We start from the raw sequence: 18,860 nt of genomic DNA, 5'->3' as shown, positions 1-18,860 counted from the left end.
TTTTTGAATTAGTTAAGCAAGAAAAATTAGAAGATGTTTGGAGGAAATGGAACCCGATGCAGAAAGACTTTACTTTTTATTCCAATAGACATTGCTCTTTTTCCAGAATTGATATGATTTGGATGTCTGAAGAATTATCAATGAAAACACATAAGACTGAAATTTTGCCAAGATGTAATTCAGATCACAATCCGGTGGTATGGAGTTCCACAGAAAGGAAAAAACCCTTTCTGTGGAGGATTAATGAAGACTTGTTGGATAAGAAAACGGTAATTGAGATGTTAAAGGAAGAAACGAAACAATTCTTTCAACAAAATTTAAATAAAGAAACACCGATACAGATTGTATGGGATGCTTATAAAGCGGTGATGAGAGGAATTCTCATCTCGCAAAACGTGAAGCAAAAAAAGGAAAAACTTCAAAAACAAACAGAAGTGTTAGAAAAAATTGCTCAGAAAGAAAAGGAATTAAAAAAGAAGCCTGGAAAAAAGCAAATTATTAAAGAATTAAAGTTGCTGAAGGAACAACTGAATGAGACTTGGAATCAGGAAATGTATTGGAATTTAAAGAAGTTACAACAGAAATCTTTTGAAGGGGCGAACAAACCGGGAAAATACTTAGCTTGGCAACTTAAGGCTAGAAGAGAGAGAAGAATGATAACCAAAATAATAGAAGATGGAAAAGAGTTCGTTGATCCTAATGGAATAAAGAGATGTTTCTTCAAGTATTATGCTAAACTATTCCAAACAACTAGAGTTGATCTTGAGAAGATTAAAACATATTTAAAGGAGATTCCACTACCAAAAATAAGTAAGGAATACAAAGATTTATTAAATGGTCCAATTCAAAAAGAAGAAGTGATGAAGGCAATAGAAGAGACAAAGTTGGGGAAGGCGCCTGGGCCGGACGGATTTACAGCGAAATTCTACAAAAAGATGAAAGAAGAAATTTCCCCGGTCCTGGAAGCTTTAACCAACGAAATAAGAGAAAACAAAAAGGTGCCGGACTCATGGAAAGAAGCAATTATTTCTTTGATTCCAAAGGAAGGACAAGATTCAACAAATGTAAAGAACTACAGGCCAATATCTCTTTTGAACAACGATTATAAAATCTTTGCAAAAATTATTGCAGAAAGGGTGAAAAACTATTTACAAACGGTAATTTCTGAAGATCAAGCGGGCTTTTTACCCAAAAGGCAGATTAGAGACAATGTAAGAATAGTAATGGACGCAATTGAATATTATGAAAAGCACCCAGAAAAAGAAGTAGCTTTTCTGTTTGTTGATGCAGAAAAAGCTTTTGACAATCTTAATTGGAATTTTATGCACCAGATGATGGAAAAGATTGAAGCGGGACAACATTTTAGAAATTGTATTGAAGCTATCTATTCTGAACAAAGAGCTAAAATAAATGTGAATAAAGAACTGACAGATAACTTCAAAGTACAGAAAGGAACAAGGCAAGGTTGTCCGTTATCACCGTTATTATTTATCTGGGTATTGGAAATACTTTTACAAAAAATACAGTACGATCAAGAAATAAAGGGCTTGACACATAAAGGACACCAATACAAATATCGAGCATTTGCAGACGATGTAATGTTTATGGTGGAAAACCCAACAGAAAAATTGACATTGCTTTTTCAAAAAATAAAGGAGTTTGGAGAATTGGCCGGCTTTTACGTAAATAAGAATAAAACAAAACTTATATGTAAAAACATGATCAAACAAAAACAAGTGGAACTACAAGAACTGGTACAATGTGAAGTAGTTAAAAAAACAAAATACCTTGGAATTGAATTAACGGCAAAAAATATAGACCTATATAAGAATAATTATGAGAAATTATGGACTAAGCTGACTCAAGATTTTAAGAAATGGGATAAAATGAACTTATCACTGATGGGAAGAATATCAGTTATAAAAATGAATGTCCTACCACGTTTGATGTTCCTGTTCCAAACAATACCAATTCTGCATAAAACGGATTTGTTGGCCAAGTGGCAACAAGAGTTGTCAAAATTTGTTTGGGCAGGCAAGAAACCAAGGATCAAAATGAAAATACTTTGTGATGCCAAAGAAAGAGGAGGTCTACAAATGCCAAATCTTAGACTATATTATGAAGCGGTTTGTCTAACATGGATGGATCAATGGGTGAAGCTTGAAAATGACAGATTGTTGGGGTTGGAAGGGCATGATTGTAGATTTGGCTGGCATGCATATTTATGGTATGACAAGATAAAAATGGACAGTTTTTTTAAACTTCACTTGGTGAGAAAAGCTTTGTATATGGTATGGACAAGATATAAGAAGTACCAGAGTGACTTAAGACCATTGTGGATTGTACCAGTAGAAGTGTTGATATCTTACTCAAGACAGCGAGGTAGAGACTGGTTGCCATATAGAGATTTAATTAAAAAAGAGGGAACAGAGTGGGTAATGAAAAAGCAGAATGAAATTGAATATGAATATGAGTGGTTGAAATATATGCAGATTTATGATCTTTTTAGATCTGACAAAAAAAACTATGGTTTTAGAGAGGAAAAAAATGAAATTGAAAAGGTATGGGAGAGTGGAGGAGGAAAAAATATTTCTAAAATGTATAAGGTGTTGTTAAAATGGTATACTGAAGATGAAACTGTTAAAGAACAAATGTTAAAATGGGCTATTAATATGAATAAGGAAGTGGATATGGAAACTTGGGAATATTTGTGGAAAAACTCTATTAAGATCTCGACATGTACTAATGTTAAAGAAAATTGTTATAAGATGATGTATAGGTGGTACATGACACCTAAGAAGATTGCAAATATGAATCAAAATATGTCAAACAAATGTTGGAAATGTAAGAGGCATGAGGGCTCATTTTATCATATGTGGTGGACTTGTGAGAAAGCTGTAGACTTTTGGACAAAAGTCCACAATGAAATGCAAAAAATACTGAAATGTTCTTTTAAAAAAGCACCGGAAATTCTGCTTTTGGGACTCAAAATGGAAGAAGTCAATACGACTAAAAAAACTTTACTCTGGTACCTGATAGTGACAGCGAGAATGATTTATGCTCAGTTTTGGAAGACGGAAAAGGTACCAGAGGTTGAAGAATGGATACAAAAAGTTCTGTTCATGGCACAAATGGATAAGATTACAAAAAAACTGAATAACAAAGAAGACGATGAGTTTTTTGGAGAATGGAATGATTTTAAAATTTATCTGGAAAAGAACTGGGATGTGAAACAAAACTTAATATGTTTAGATCAATATTAAGTCAAACGATGTTATCTTTAGATTGTAATGATGAGAAACTGATATTGTTGATGATATGAAGTAATTTGGAGCAGGGGTGGAAGCATTGTGGGAAGCCATTGGAGGGAGGGGAGGAACTGGGAATGGGGTAGACAATTGATAGAATGAAATGTTTTATATGTTGTATTCCTGAGAAAATAAAATTTGTTTACCAAAAAAAAAAACAAGAAATTGCAAGTAGATAGATAGGTACCACTTCGGTGGGAAGGTAACAACGTTCTGTGCACCTTGGCGTTTAGTCATGCCGATCACATGACCATGGAAAGGCCTTCAGACAGCACTGGCTCTTCAGCTTGGAAATGGAGGTGAGCACCGCCCCCTAGAGTCAGATTCGACTGGCTTTGGAGCAAGGGAAACCTTTACCTTTACTATACACACACACACACACACACACACACACACACACACACACACATACTCATATGTCTGTCTGTCTGTCTGTCTGTCTGTCTATCTGTCTGTCTATCTGTCTATCCATCCCCAATTAAACAAAACATATAAACACATAGGCACATAAATAGGGAGGAAAGTTAAGAAGTGTTACTGAGGGAATGCCAAGTAAACAAAAAAAAAGTCATCACCTGCTGGTGGAAAACAATAACAGAGGGAGAGAAGCTCATCTCCCTGAAGAGGGAATTCCAAAGTTTTGGTGTCACAACCAAGAAGAGCCTTCCTTTGGTTGCCACCCATCTAGCCTCAGGTGGCAGAGGCACCTGAAGTAGGATCTCTGAAGATGACCAGACTGGTTGAGTAGGTCCCTATGGGAAAATCTCCTTAGCCTCCGTGTGGCCCCAATCCGCATATTTAGTTATCCACAGATGGGGGCCACAGGTGGCTATTAAGATATAAGATTATGTGTCGTACAGCTTCAGCTGCATTAGTATATAATGTTTGGTTACAAATGGATAAGCGTTAACTCTTTGCTGTCAATTTTGAAAAAGTGTGGTTTTATAGTTAAGAGTTTCAAACTACAACCAGGATTCAAATCTCCATTCTGCAGTGAAGCTCATCACATGACTGTGAACATAACCTAACACAGATGGTTGTTATGAGGATAAAATAGGTGGAAGGACTATATATATGGTGCTCTGATCTCTTTGGAGGAGGGGTGGGGTAAATAGCTATGGGAGTTGGTGGTTCTTAGAGCATGCTGGATGCAAACAGTATAGAGCTTAAAAGGTCAACACCACCACTTTGAATTGGGCCTAGAAACAAACTGGGAGCCAGTGTAGATAAAACAAGACTGGAGTAATATGGACCCACTCCTGTCAACATACTTGCTGCAGCATCCTGTACAAAAGGTAGCTTTCAGACATACTTTAAGAGCAGCCTGTAACAGGCTGCACTTTTTAAAAGCTTAGAAGTGCTGTACAAGCAGAGTAAAGGACTGTGAAAGGTTAATTCTTCACAGAAACAGAGAGCCTTGAGTGACAGGCTGCTGCAAGCAATCTGATTAGTTAGCATCAGCTGGGCAGAGAAAGGCTTGAGAGCTGCATGCTGAGAAGAGAGGCAGTCAGATTTCTGCCTTAACTGAGTTGAGTCTGGTTTCAGCTGTAGCTGAGAGCAGTTTTACACAGATGGAGAACTGGGGGAAAGTTGGCAAGAAAGTCTGGGAAGTTAGGTGAAGACTCTCATTTGAGCCAAAGAAAAGGAATAGATCTCCTAGTGAGAGGAGAATTTCCCTACCCAGTCAAACAGGGAGTTAGCTCTGAAGAGTGCAGAGATCCCTGGTCTGGTGTGGTTAGAAACTACCTTTAGAGAACTTAAAAGTTAGTTAAAAACTCAAGAGAAGGGGGTTCCAGCCTTCTGGAAACCAAGAGTCAAAGAATACTCAGAGAAACTGTACTAGAGTGTTTGGGAAAACACTGAAACAAAAGCCTTTCAACATAAAAATTTTAAGTAATTGTGAATAGCTTAAGAATCTCTCATTAGCCTGAAATATAAGAACTGAAGTCTGTGCAGTTACTGCAGGAATTTTCAACCCCTGATTTCACCTGACCTTTCCCCTCCATGTTAAATAAAATATGTTGTTATTTTTGAATTTCAAAACACTTCAAGTGCCATTAAATTGTTAAAGTTAAAAAAGGCTCCCAATCCTTCCTTCAGGTTTCTGGGCTGAGTGAACAGCCAAAATTTTATACTGTGAGAGGATGGGACAGCCAGAGTTCTTCAGGAAGAAGAAAACACATTACTAGGGTGGCCCAGTCAGGCAGGAAAAGAAAAAGGAAAGGAAAATCTTGCCTCTGAGGGAGGGTAGAGGAAGGGGGGCGTCATACAGCCCAACACAGAGTGCACTGCAGTAGTCTAACCTAGATGTTACCAGGGCATGCACCATAATGGCAAGGGGTTTTTGCCCATAAAGGGCCATTTATCCAACAAGTGGACCAGGTACAGCAGTACCCCCAAGCTATAAAACTTTGGGGGAGTGCAACTGAATCCAGAAGAGGAGCCATCTGAATTCCCAGGTCAACCCCCCCCCCCCCCGGTAGCACCTCTGTTTTGTCAGAATTAATATTCGGATTGTTACCTGAACATTGAACATATAACACTGCAATGGTGTTATATTTCCATGCACAATTCAATGTGCTAGATTTAATCTTTAAAGTATTTTATAATCCAACATGTCTAGTACCTTATGATTTTATAATTGTTATGATTAATTGTGATGATTTAAATTTGTGCTGTTTTTATGTATTTTTAATTTTTATGTAAACCACCCCAAGCCTGCTTTGGCAGGGAGAGCGGGATATAAGCCGAATAAACAAACAAGTTGGATCTGGCATATTTGAAGAACCCCCTACCCCTCTCTATATAGACCCAACAATCCACCCAACAACTACTTTCAAAGGTGCCTTCCTTTCTGGAGATACATTTGGCCTCAATTAGATCACTGGCCTTTTCAGAGGCCAGCAGGGGAGATATATACAGAGCCTTCTCTGGTAAGGGCTGTTTTATTTCAGAGAGCTCTGCTTCTATTTTCATTTTGAATCTTAATACACAAATGGGCTGTGGATCCATTTCTGTGTTATTTGATGGGAGTTCTGATATGAAGAAGCAGGAAGGGAAAAGTTGCCCCTCCCCCTACAGCAGCTCCCTGACCTACATAGCTATGAGTCTACACAAGTCCTACAGATCCCATCAACTTCCCCAGGATCAGATGGGGGCTGCTGGGGGGACAGGAATATGGGAAAGACCTGCGACCATCAGCACTTTGGGCTGACATACCTTGGGATCAAGCTAGCCTGATCTCAGATCTCAGAAGCTAAGTATGGTTGGCCTTGGCTAGTATTTGGTAGAGTGACCTCCAAGGAATACCAGGGTCATGATGGAAAGGCGGACAATGGCAAACTAGAACCAGACAATTTTAGGATCTCCTGGCTATTCTACACACAATGTCAGATGATAATGACAAGAACAATAACCTTCAAGTGTACCAAAGTTCTACTTTGGCTGAATTTGGCTTACATTTTCTCTTTCTTATTAAAGTATTACTGATAAATTAAGACAATGATTTAATTTGTGGAAATGTCCTGTTAAAATGTATTTGAACCAGCAAGGAACCCATAAAGCATAGCTCTCACCTTGTTGAACAGGACTGGGCTGTATTAATCATCCTATGGTGTATGAAGAGATATTTATGCTTTCTATCAATGCAGCCTGCTCCAGCTTCTTAAGCCAAACAAATGCTGTCATGTGCTTTTGGGTATCCATAATCTAAGCCATCTGTGAAAGACTGTTTTTTTGCAAATACATCCTTTCCAAAGACGCTCTGATGATTTTGTCACTGCTTGGGGTTTTGGCAGATCATCAACATCCTTCTAATTTCCCTCCATGAAGTATAGCTTGCAACCAGGATCTTTTTAAGGAACAAGCAAAGGATTTAAAAGTATGCTGTGCCTGCCTTCACAAAGGCAAACTTTTGCTTTTAATCAAATGATGTTTTTACTGCGCTTGTTGCCTAGAATGGAAAGGGTATCCAAGAACATGCACATTTCTACCCTAAGTCTGACCAGAAAATTTAGCCCAGAACTCAGCAGTGGCAAGCCAGATGCCTGAGGGTAGCTCACACACAGGGCAAGACAGCGAATCCCATCCTCTATTTGTACCCAGCATCTCGTAATCATAGAAATAATGCTTCTGAACATTCTCCTTTCAGGATACGGCAGTCAACAGCTGACTCATTTATCTTACATAAACTTATATTTTTAAAAATTAGCCTCTTCAAAATCTGTGGCAATTAACATATTAAAATTAATTGTGTGGTATGCAAAGAACTATTATTTTTGTTGGCACACTACCTGCATCAAATTGATTTTATTAGAGAAGCCCAAGTTGTAATGTTTTGAAAGACTGAATAATTTTCCCAGTGCAGGCTCTCTATATTAGTCACCACAGCATAAACTTGTACAGTACTGTAGAAGTTATTTTAAGATCCAACAACTCAGACCTTTCTTCATATGTCAGATGATGAATCCTTCTCATCGTTTTTTTGCTTCTCTTTTCTGCTATTTTTTTTTGGGGGGGTGGGGTAGGCAAGCAGAACTGCACAGTATTCTAAACTGGCATAATAGAATAAGACTATTATACTTGCGGATCCCATTCCTAACAACTATTAACATCAAATTCGTCTTTTTCTACTGCCATCTTGCACTGATCCAATGGTTTCTCTAAACTTTCACTAGAACTCCAGGCATGTGCAAAACTATATTTTTTGTCCTCACACAAATCTGTTTTCTTCTGTCTTAGTTGCTAAGTAGTAGACTCTTAGTCGCTACTCTGTTGCCCAAGCACCTGGTTTAGAAAGACTCTGGTCCATAATACACAGGAGGACCCCCTTTTCCTTCCTGCTGCTCTCCCATGTGCTGATTGTCTCTCACACTTCCTGGTTCCTACAAATCATAGTTTCCTATGACATGTGAATTGGACAAATTGTGGTTTCTGCAAACTGACTCCCAAAAAGAACTGAAGCTGCACTTTACAACTCAGCTGGAAGGACCATGGATTGGATTCAGCACAAGGACTGTGTGACGTCCACACAAGGATCCCCAATCTTCTCAGACTTCATCTTCCCGCAAGCAGCGCTCTGCTCATGCAAGGGACAGGAAGTGTGATTTGGAAGGGCAGTTTTGCCCCCTTCTCCCAAGCACTACAGCTTCATAGATATTACTCCATGTCGATTCCATGATCCTAGGAATAAACTTTTCCCGGGGGTGAAAATGGCTGCTAGGAGGAAGGAAAAGCCAGGAAGACTGGTGGCTATCATTGCCTTCCACTGACAGATCACAGGATCCAGCCCCATGGTTTTCAGAAATCCTGGTTTGCCCAGTTTAAATATCATAGCAAACTAAGATTTGCCTGAACTAGAAAGTGAGGAGGGGAATCTGAGAATTCGCAAGCAGTGAAGATAGGAGAAGCAGAGAGCATGTGAGCTAATGGCAATGGCCTTGTTAGGCAACCACTGTTTGACCATGATACTTGTGTTATCCAAGTTATCATGAAAACAAGGATGAACAGTCTCATACTAAATCAGGGAGGTGCAAGGATGATTTAAAGCAGGTCAGCAGTATGGGTTTTTCCAAAATGCTTTACATGCTATAAGATATATTACAACCCATGACTTTATAGCACATAAAAATAACATTGCTGAATTTCCACTTCCCTGCCCCCTCAGTTTAAAGCAGCAAGTGCATAAACTTTTCCAGCCAAGGAAAGCATTTTCTTAATGCTTCAGCTAATAGCTGAATATGAAGTTTCAGTTCTCAAGGGAATCAAGAGACCTATGCTGAATACAGTTTAAACTGTTCTTTGGGTAGCAGGCATCCATTTCTTTGTAGATAAAGCCTGAACTTGGGCTTGGGTGGTTTAAGGATTCTTCACTGTAGCTTTCATGCAACTCTAAAGTTCGTTACCAGTATTAAAACTGGGCTTGTTTGCATTATTAGTCATCATTTTATGGGTGGGTGGAGGTGAAGATATAGTTTTAGGCATGCGCAATGAAGTATTAGAAAACAGAAAGAAGATACTGCCCACTTGTTGAAGACAGATGCAAAAACATGCCTGGAAAGAGTAGGATGATGTCAACAGCCCTCTGAGACATGGGTGATTTTAATAGAGAAAACTAGAAGAAAGTGATGGTGTCTTCTCATCTCCTGCAAGCTTATTCAGCTCCCCCTTTTCAAATAACAAAAATCATTATACTACAATTTGAAAAGGAGGAGGAGGAGGAGAAGTTCATATATATCATACACATATGGAACAACAGAATACTAGTCATTTAATTACACACCACTGTCAGTGAATAACAGTAGCAACTATATAAATTCAGCATTGTCTTCTTTATTAGGATATGGGGTAGGGCTTGATGCAGATGATGTGCCTGCTCTGAACAACCATCAACTGGCCACATATGCTTTTTTTTTTTTTTTAGCATGCAAACAAAAACTCTTGTATAATTTGGCAGATCTTCATACGTGGGCTTCCAGGAACACATTCTGATTTTATACAAAGCTGGGAGTAAAGGAGACTGAAGATGACAGCAAACAAGTAAGTTTCAAGTGGACAGCAGTTAGAAATAAGGTCCAAAGGAACCTATACATGCCACAAATATCTTTTTTTGGGGAAAACAACATGTTGTCAATGCAGCTGTCCCCCAGAGGTGCTCCTAATACTCTAGGATCTCGGCAGCCTTGAAAATCAGGCCACTAGAGCACTGCAGATACCAAAGGCAACGTATTTTCACTTAGGAAAGAAAACAGCAAAGGAGAAATGAAAACCAAGGGGGAAAGTACTTCTAGCCAATGCCTGCCACTAAATACAGATTTTCAGTTAACTTCAGTGTGCTTAATTCTAAGATAGGCATTTCTGATTCCATCCACCCAGTTGAAAAGGGAAAGACCACACCAGAATAAGCAATGAGGGGTGGTCAAATACATAATTTAATGACAGTGTATGGAAGCCACTACAGAAAACTTGGGGGTAGGCAAAGGGGAATGAAACATTCTATGGTGCGGTTAAGTGGCTGACTTCTAGAACCAAGCCACAATATTTTCCAAGCATGGGCAGCTTTTACTGAAATTAAAATAGAAAACTGAAGGCCATATCCCACACAGAAATTGACAGTTTAGCAATGATATGGAACCCACCATGTAAGGATAGCTAGATGGTGTTGCTTTAGGAAGAAAGGACAGAAATAGCTGCAGCACCCAACAACATTATACATATGATATAATCTGTCAAGCACAGCTGTGAAAGTGCAATTGACTGCACGGCAGGGGCTGTTTCGTAGAAAAAGAGCTAGGAGAACTCATTAGCATAACTCATTAGCATATGCCACACCCCCTGACATCAGGGGCCCGGCGGTGGACCTGCAAGGCCGGCGGGAGTGCGAGGAAGCCCCGCCAAGGCCCTCCCTGGCCCCAGGCAGGCAGGGGTGGGGAGAGGCGGGGAGGAAGCAACTTACCCTCCCTCTTCTCCTGCCTCCTCCTGGCTGAATGAGGGCCGGAAGCGGGGCGACCAGAAGCGGGGGCGGGGCTTCGTCATGTGCCCTGCCCCCCGCCCGGGGGAACTGCGATCCCCCGCAATCTCCCCCGAATCGACCTCTGCTGCACAGGCATTTCTAGATTTCACAGAAGCATAGAGTTCCTCAGAGACCAAATGCCATCTATTCCTGAAGTCTAGATGGTCCTTATGCTAGAAAAGTTGGGCCAACTTGCTTGATTTGCTAGGTTTCAGAAGAGGGGCCATGGCTCAGTAGTATAGCACACACTTTGTGTGTGCAAGGTCACAGGTTTGATTCTGAACGGATAGGAAAGCCTTGTACCTAAGACTATGGAGAGTTGCTGCCAATCATAACAAATGATATTGAGCAAGATGGACCAATAATCTGATTCAGTACAAAGCAGATTTATATGTTCAATCTATTGACTGATCATCTATCTGTCTGTCCATCCGTCCATCCATCAAATGTTGTATTTTTATAAAACTGAATTTGAACAATTTTATGAACAATGGGTTAATCATTTTTTGGATTATTTTATAGTTTGTATTGTTTTTGTGATTGTAGTGCTGGACTAGGTTCTGAGAGACCCAGGTTTGGATTTCCACTCCATCATGGAAACTCGCTGAGTGACCTTGGTCTAGTCACAGACTCTCAGCCTTACCTACCTCACAGGGTTGTTATGAGGAGAAAATGAAGGAGAGGAGAATGATGTAAGCCACTTTTGGTCCTCATTGAGGAGAAAGGCAGGTACAAATGAAATAAATATGCATTAATTTGTCTGTTGTTTTATATCGATTTTGGTATTTTGTACGTTTTGAGAACCCATGGAATTTAAGTCAGCAGGGTATCAAATGTTAGAAATACGTAGGTAATAGACTCTAGCCAAAGATCTGATGAGTAAACTGAAGTAGTGGCAGAGCAGCTTCAGGGGTTCCTGAATGACATATCTGCGCTTGACTCATTTGAAACCTGGGTTTGGTACCAAGACCAGTGTTCCCTCTAAACTGAGTTAGTGTGAGCTAGCTCACAGTTTTTTAGCCTCCAGCTCACACATTTTTGTCTTAGCTCAGGAAGGATGGATCCAGGGGTGGCCAAACTTGCTTGACATTAACAGGCACACAGAATAAAAGTCAGATGTTTGAGAACCACAAGACATGAACGAATATTACACACATGTTTTTATTGAAAAATATGCAAATTTGCTTTTTATTAACATTAAATTAGACTGTGTGAAAGAGCCACATGCTCATTAGCATATGATGAGCATGCAGTTTGGCCACCCCTGCAAGAGCAAACTAATTTATGCAGTAGCCAAATTACTCACAACTCTAATGCCAGTAGCTCAAAAGGTAGAATTTTTGCTCACAAGACTCCACAGCTTAGAGGGAGCATTGACCAAGACAGCTTTAGTTGCATTGGTGGACAATCTTTGTTTAAAGTTAGACAGGGGGAAATCTTTCCTGCCGATCCTGTTGGACTTCTCAGCAGCCTTTGATACAGTTGACCACTCCATTCTTATCCACCGGCTTGAATATGGAGTTGTTATTGGTGTAGCCCTTCCATGGCTTTATTCTTTTCTGTCTGACTGGATACAAAGAATCTCCACTGGAAATACAGAACCAACTAAGTGGAATTTGTTTTGTGGGGTGCCACGGGGTTCTATTCTCTCACCCATGCTCTTTAATACATATATGATGCTGCTGAGTGAGATTGTTCATAGTTTTGGGGTTGTGTGTCACCACTATGCAGATGACACCCAGCTTTATATTTCATTAGCCAAGCCTTCCAGATGCATCCGTCTTGGTTCTGAACTGGTGGTTTGAGGCTGTGGTAGGTGGCTAAGGCAGAACAAAGGTGAATCCAGACAAGCCAGAGGTAATGCCCTCTGATATTCTAGAGGGACAGATTCCTGTTGTCCTAGATGATGTAATATTGGCTTCTTCAGAGCAGGTTAAGAGCTCAAGGACCCGGCTTTGCTGTTTGAAAAACAGGTTGGCATGGTAGCCAGGGGCACCTTTTATCAGCTGCATCTGATTCACCAACTTTCTCATTACCTGGACTCAGTTGATCTGGCCATGTTGATCCCTTACTGCAATATGCTCTACATGGGGCTGCCCTTGAAGACAACCTGGAAACTATGGCTGGTCCTCAAAGTGCTACAGTTTTCCTTTGTGTACTGCAGCCTTTGTCTGAGCACTGCCAAAATAAGAGTTAGACCCAAACTAAAGAAAAGACACAACTCTTCCGTGGCTCACAGGTGTTGTTCACGAGGAGACTTCACAACTGCCAGTGCATTACGATATGGACCATCATTGCATTTATCCATACTGTTCCCATAGCCTCACATCTCCTCAACAGTTTTTACATCAATTTTACATCAATCTGATTTTTTAAAAAGGTCCCTAAAGTGGGAAATGTTAGGAGAATGGAAAAAGAAATCACTTATTCAGTTCTATGGTTGACTCTTTAAAAGCACATGGAGACCAAAACAAAACATATGCATGCACTTTTTAAATGCAAGAAAGGATGACTCGTGCTTTGCATTGAGGGGCCTGCACTTCAGCAATGGTGTAGTCATGTTAACTTAAGAAACAAACTTGGAATCACTGGACAACAGATGGTCTCCAATTGAGGTCAAGTTCCCAGAAGCATGACTCAAAAATATATTTCTATAGTGGGGGCAGGGGAGGGAGTCTTAAGTTCCATCAGTACCAGAGGTCATTTCGGGGGGAATTGCGCTGCCTCTCCCCACTCCTGCCTGCCTGGGGCCAGGGAGGGCCTTCACGGGGCTTCCTTGAACTCTCGCCAGCCTTGCAGGTCCACCGCCGGGCCCCTCATGGGGCTCGGCAGTGGAGCTGCAAGGCCGGCGGTGGCGGCCGGGACCGTTGGGGGTGGGGTGTGTGGCCTTATGACACACTTCTGGTGATGTCAAGGGGTGTGGCCTTATGACACACTTCCGGTGATGTCAGGGGGTGTGGCATATGCTAATGAGTTATGCTAATGAGCTCCCCTAGCTCTTTTTCTATGAAACGACCCCTGATCAGTACTACCTTAAATGCATGAATAGAACTGAACCGAAGCTCTGCAGCGCCACAGTGTAGGTAGTGTCCAGAATTCTGTGTGGTCAAGAATGATCCTGGTAGCTCAGTTAGCAACTTGCAGCTATAGACTTGCAAGCAAAAGAGAAGCAACTTGTAAAGTACTGGGTCCAGACACGTTGTTAGTGAATCAGCTCATAGTTTATTAAAAGCAGGAGAAAACTGAGATGAGATAGCAGGACCCAGGGCCTGCTTAAATGCCAGTTCCATGCCACACCCAACACACACACACACACACACACACGTGATTGGTTTATTTACAGTACACCCACACCCATAGGTTCCTTCTAGGATCAGGCCTGATCGATTGGCCCGTACTTGGATCCTCTCTCGCTATTGTGTCTGGTCGTGAAGCTCTGCTGGCTTGCATGACCACGTGCGAACCCGGCCACGTGCGTGGTCTTAGTTAGTACACAACACAACTACTAGAGAGTGCAGAGAGAAAAAACTTCTGTGCATTGGTACAGCAAAGTTTTCAATGGTCAGTCCAAAACACCAGCAAATGACTTTTTCCTGACGCAATGACCAGAATTGTTACCTATTGCTTCCAAGCTAATAATGTCTGCCAGCAGCTAATAATATGCCAGTTATCTGAAACAAGAAGGTATGCAGAAAATAGCATCCAAAACTGAAACATCTTGAAACATCTTTCAATGAATGGTTGCACAGCCTGGCAACCAGTTCACGAGGAGACTTCACAGCCTGACAACCAGTGGGAGGCCAGCAGGGGGTGGCTGTTGTCAATTCCATGACATCACTTCTGGGAAAACCCAGAATTGACATCACCCCCCTCTAGAAAGTGCCAGAAGTAATGTCACACCATCAGCCCAATGGCCATTTCCCCCCTCCCACTGCTGTTCTGAGTGGCAGCAGGAAACAAGAGGGAGGGGCAGAGATGCCCCTCCACCACCAGGGGGCTGGCAATCCTACCTGAAGATTAACTATTAATTCCCTGATAAGGAATACTTGTCAATATAAGAGCCCTCTGGGACCATTTAAAATGAAGAACATGAGGGTGAGAGGTTTAAAATCCTCCCCCCTGCGCCCTGTGGCCCCAATCCCAATCAGGTCCCTGCACAACTAAAAATTAAGCCTTTAAAAAAAAAAAAAAACACCACTGCAAGCTGCCAACACAGCACTAGTAGCACACGTCTGCTACAGCCCCCAGGCTGGGCTTCTGTCTGTATTTATCCAGAGCAGATACAATGAAAATATCTGCATTTATCTGAAGAGTTATAATGGATTGCTATTGTTTTTGGAAAAGGCATGTTTGATAAAGAACACGATGAACACCAGGAGCCTGGGATGCAGGTTAAGGGCCATTTCCTTTGCAGATTTTAAGATATATATATAAAATGAGACTAAATAATAACACAGTTTGTTTCCACTAAGTAACCCAAGAATGACATCATGATAATCTTGAGTATAGTGTGCCTGCCTTCCAGGCTCTGAGGTAAGATGAAACGTTTGAGTTTAATTTTTTTCCTGAATATGTTTTTTCCATCTGAATCAGTGAACTCAGCCTTTATTCAGAAAACCAAGGGAAACTCTTCCAGCCACAGTACCGAGCCTTTTGATCACACAAGTTATGAGGAACCAACCAGGAATAAGAAATTCCATCTGACACCTCCCCCATCCCCCAATATTGCCAAGCCCTTTCGCTGTCACTGTTCAAACATGTTTCCAGCTAGAAATCCACAAGGGAACATGACTTAAAATATCTGTCAGGATGTTTTAAAACAGTGGTAAAATATTTTCTGCTGCCACAAGCCTTAAATATATTCTTAAATCCAGCTCATCTTCAGATTCCAGTTGTTCAAGGTCTGAAACATCTCATAATTTTAGTGTGTGTTTATCAGAACCCATTACGGGAACGCGGAGTCTTATGGCAGATATGAAAAGCATCAGTTACAGCAGCGATTTCTCATCGATGGAATTCTTCCTTATTTCACTCTCACTATTTGTAATATAGTGCACCAATGAACTGACATCAGCTTTGCAAGGCTTTGTTTTATTAAAAGGGGGATTAAACAAGTTCATGGAAGACAGGTCTATCAACTGCTATTAGCCATGAGGCCTACATGGAACCTCCAGAGGCAGCATAGTTCTGAAGCCAGTTACTGGAAGGCAAAAAGTGGTAAAGGGCTTATTGCCTTCATGCCTTACTGCTGTATCCCAACCTATCTGGTAAGTCACTGTGGAAAACAGGATACTGGACCAAAGAAACCCTTGGTCAATTCCTACAGGGCTCTTTTTATATTTGTATATTCACTGTTGCAGGCAGATCGGCCAGTACAACAGTAAACATATCTATTGGTCAAGGTTTGAATGAATACTCAAAGTACACTTTCAACAGAAGTGTAACTTTGAATGAAAAGGATTTCTCAGACAATTTTTGTCCTTCACATCAATGTGAACAAGGCTACTAAGAAGAGTGTGAGAGCATGTCTGAACAGGAGCATCCTGTTTCTGTAAGCTGGTGCTTTAGCATGCAAAATGTCTCATTTTTGTGGTCCTATACTTCTTTGTAAAACCCAAAATGAGGTCTTGTACTTCTCCCCCATGTAAAACCCAAAATGAGGTCTTGTACTTCTCCCCCATGAGAATGTGCATGTGTTCACAACACAGGCACATCATGCAGCTCCCCACAGGGTAGATGTGCAAATTCTCATTTTGGACATTACAAAACGTGAGAGGGGGAAAATAGTTTTGCTGACCATTGTCCCATGCAGTGTTCAGTCTCTGTAGTCAGTTGTATTTAGTCCCACCAACTCCACTTGATACGTGGCACCTATGCACAATCCATGCAGAGCCAACCCTTTCCATGTGGTAGCACAATCTGGGCTATTGTTACATAAAATCCACAATCAAAGTTGTACCATTTCTAACTGGTTCTGTTTTATGTGCATTCATTTTGGTACTGATGTGAACAAAGAGTATGAGAAAGCTGCCAGGTGGGCATGCCGCCAGATGTGTCTCACAGCAGTCTCACATTTCATTTCAAGATCAGAAACAGCAAAAGATTCTTCCTTGCTTCAGAAATATCCCATTCTGCATTAGCAGTACCCGTGCATCAAAAACAGCACAGGATCAAGGGGCACCTCACAGTGATGTGTCAAGCTGCGGGCTGGTATATTAGTCAGATGTAGTTCCTTCCATTGGCAGACAGGTAGCCTGCACGGGCTGCTATACTTATTTCTAAGTATGACCTTTCGTGGGTTAGGTAGGATGGCGCTCCACCTGAGGAGATCCACTGCAGGAAAGGGCTCCAGCCTATATATTCAAGGGTTGAGCTACAATACCTATCTGCCATTGGATCTATTCCTAACCTAAAATTCCCACAAAGCTTCTAGAGGATGATGTTCCTACTGAGAGGAAGATGACATAGAAAAGTGTGCCTCGTTAATGAGGTACCACCTGTCCCTCTATCACAAAATTGGAAGTCAAGCTGTAAGGAGGGACATGGCCTGGTACTAGGTGTGGGCTGTGCCACTTTCCCCTGGACATATCTTTTAAAAGAAAGAGCTAGTTCAGGTCTCAGCCTTCGTTTTGCAGACATGTCTTGTGATTTCTTACCTCAGTCATCCACGTCAGAGCAGTGAATGAAGCTGACGAGACTTCTTCAGTACAAGTGCTAATCAAGTGCTAATTGGTGAGTATTGTGATGGGTATGACTTCTGCCATGCAGTCGGCAAAGATGCTGCACCCACAAATTGTGCTGATGCGGTATAAAGCTGCAACATCACTGTGCAAAGGTATTAAACAGCACTTAAGTTGCTTTGGAGCAGAGGACAGAAGGAAATTTACATGGGTGGGAAATCATATGCTGCCAGCTGGAGAAGGAAGTGGTACACCACACTTACTTCATAAGTGTGAGGTTTTTATAAACAAACTCTCTTGAGGATTGTTTAAAATAGACCGAAAATGACACACAGTCTCCAACTGGGCTCTGTTGTTGTTTTAGAAGACTGCATGCATTCTAAAAACATTAGCAGGCTTCCTAGTAGGCCTTCCAAAAGGGTCTATTTTTAACTCCAACCTCGTCTAAATGGTGGGCAATTGTGATGCACAGAAGTCTTTGGAATATCTGGTTTGAAAGAAACCACTCACAATCTCTTACCTGACAATGAAAGACATATTCGGGGGTAGTTTTCTTAAATTTCATGTTCCAAACCAAGGCGACCCCATCTGGTTCATGTGGGGCATCTTCGTTGTTGTTGTAGGAAGCAACCATCAGCTCAGGATACTGAAAAGCAAAGAAGAGGCAGCAGAATTAGAACATGCAGGGCTAGAAAAATCGCTCAGTGCTGAAACAGGTAAATAATTTCAAAAGGAAAGAGAACAAGAGGGTATCTGCTCCCAATGGCCCCATTCCTAAAGGCTTCCCCCCCCCAACAGTGTTTTAAGCATAAACTAATTATTTCAAAAAAGCGCCATGTTTGTAAAGTAGGGGTAGGAATATTACAGGTTACTACTGGTTGCACTTTTGTGCATACACATTTACTTAGAGGATTATATTTCGCCCCAGGGCATAATACCGCCTTTATTGCAGTTCACAACACTACAAAAAGCAAAGAGTTAAAAAGACCTTAAACAAAATTAACCCCCGAGTATCAAAATGAATATTTTTTAATGTATGTCTTCCTTAAATATTCATAATGTTGAACCTGATGCTGGGAACAGCAATTTGAAAAGGGCAGGGTGAGGACAAGAATGGCTGGGAAGGAAAGCACGCGCACACACACACTCCACCACTCAAGGTCAGTTTTTGAAGGTTCATCCTGACACACGCACACAGTCACACACACATCATGAAGCTTACTGCGGGACTTTGGGCCAGTGTTCTCAGTATAACCTACAGAGTTGTTGAAATGATAAAACGAGTCCATCAGAGGAAGGGAGGAATAAAAATGTAATCTGCAAAACAAATGGTTACGTTTTTCCTGTGGTATATAGGTAAGG

General features: G+C 41.1%; 1 protein-coding gene across 1 annotated transcript in view; it reads right to left on the bottom strand.

Moving 5' to 3' along the window:
- The window catches only part of DYNC1I1 (dynein, cytoplasmic 1, intermediate chain 1), a gene marked incomplete at its 5' end in the record, with an annotated part of 137,295 nt that overhangs the window by 86,487 nt on the left and 31,948 nt on the right, over positions 1-18,860 (bottom strand). Inside the window, one exon of the mRNA XM_015410934.1 lies at positions 18,019-18,144. Coding sequence (XP_015266420.1) covers positions 18,019-18,144 — 126 coding nt within the window. The remainder of the gene's footprint in view (positions 1-18,018; positions 18,145-18,860) is intronic.

Source organism: Gekko japonicus, unplaced genomic scaffold, assembly GCF_001447785.1.
Source record: "Gekko japonicus isolate JY-2015 unplaced genomic scaffold, Gekko_japonicus_V1.1 scaffold231, whole genome shotgun sequence".
Lineage (NCBI taxonomy): Eukaryota > Metazoa > Chordata > Lepidosauria > Squamata > Gekkonidae > Gekko > Gekko japonicus.
Note: the sequence above shows the minus strand (reverse complement) of the source record. Positions and strands in the feature narration are given on the sequence as shown.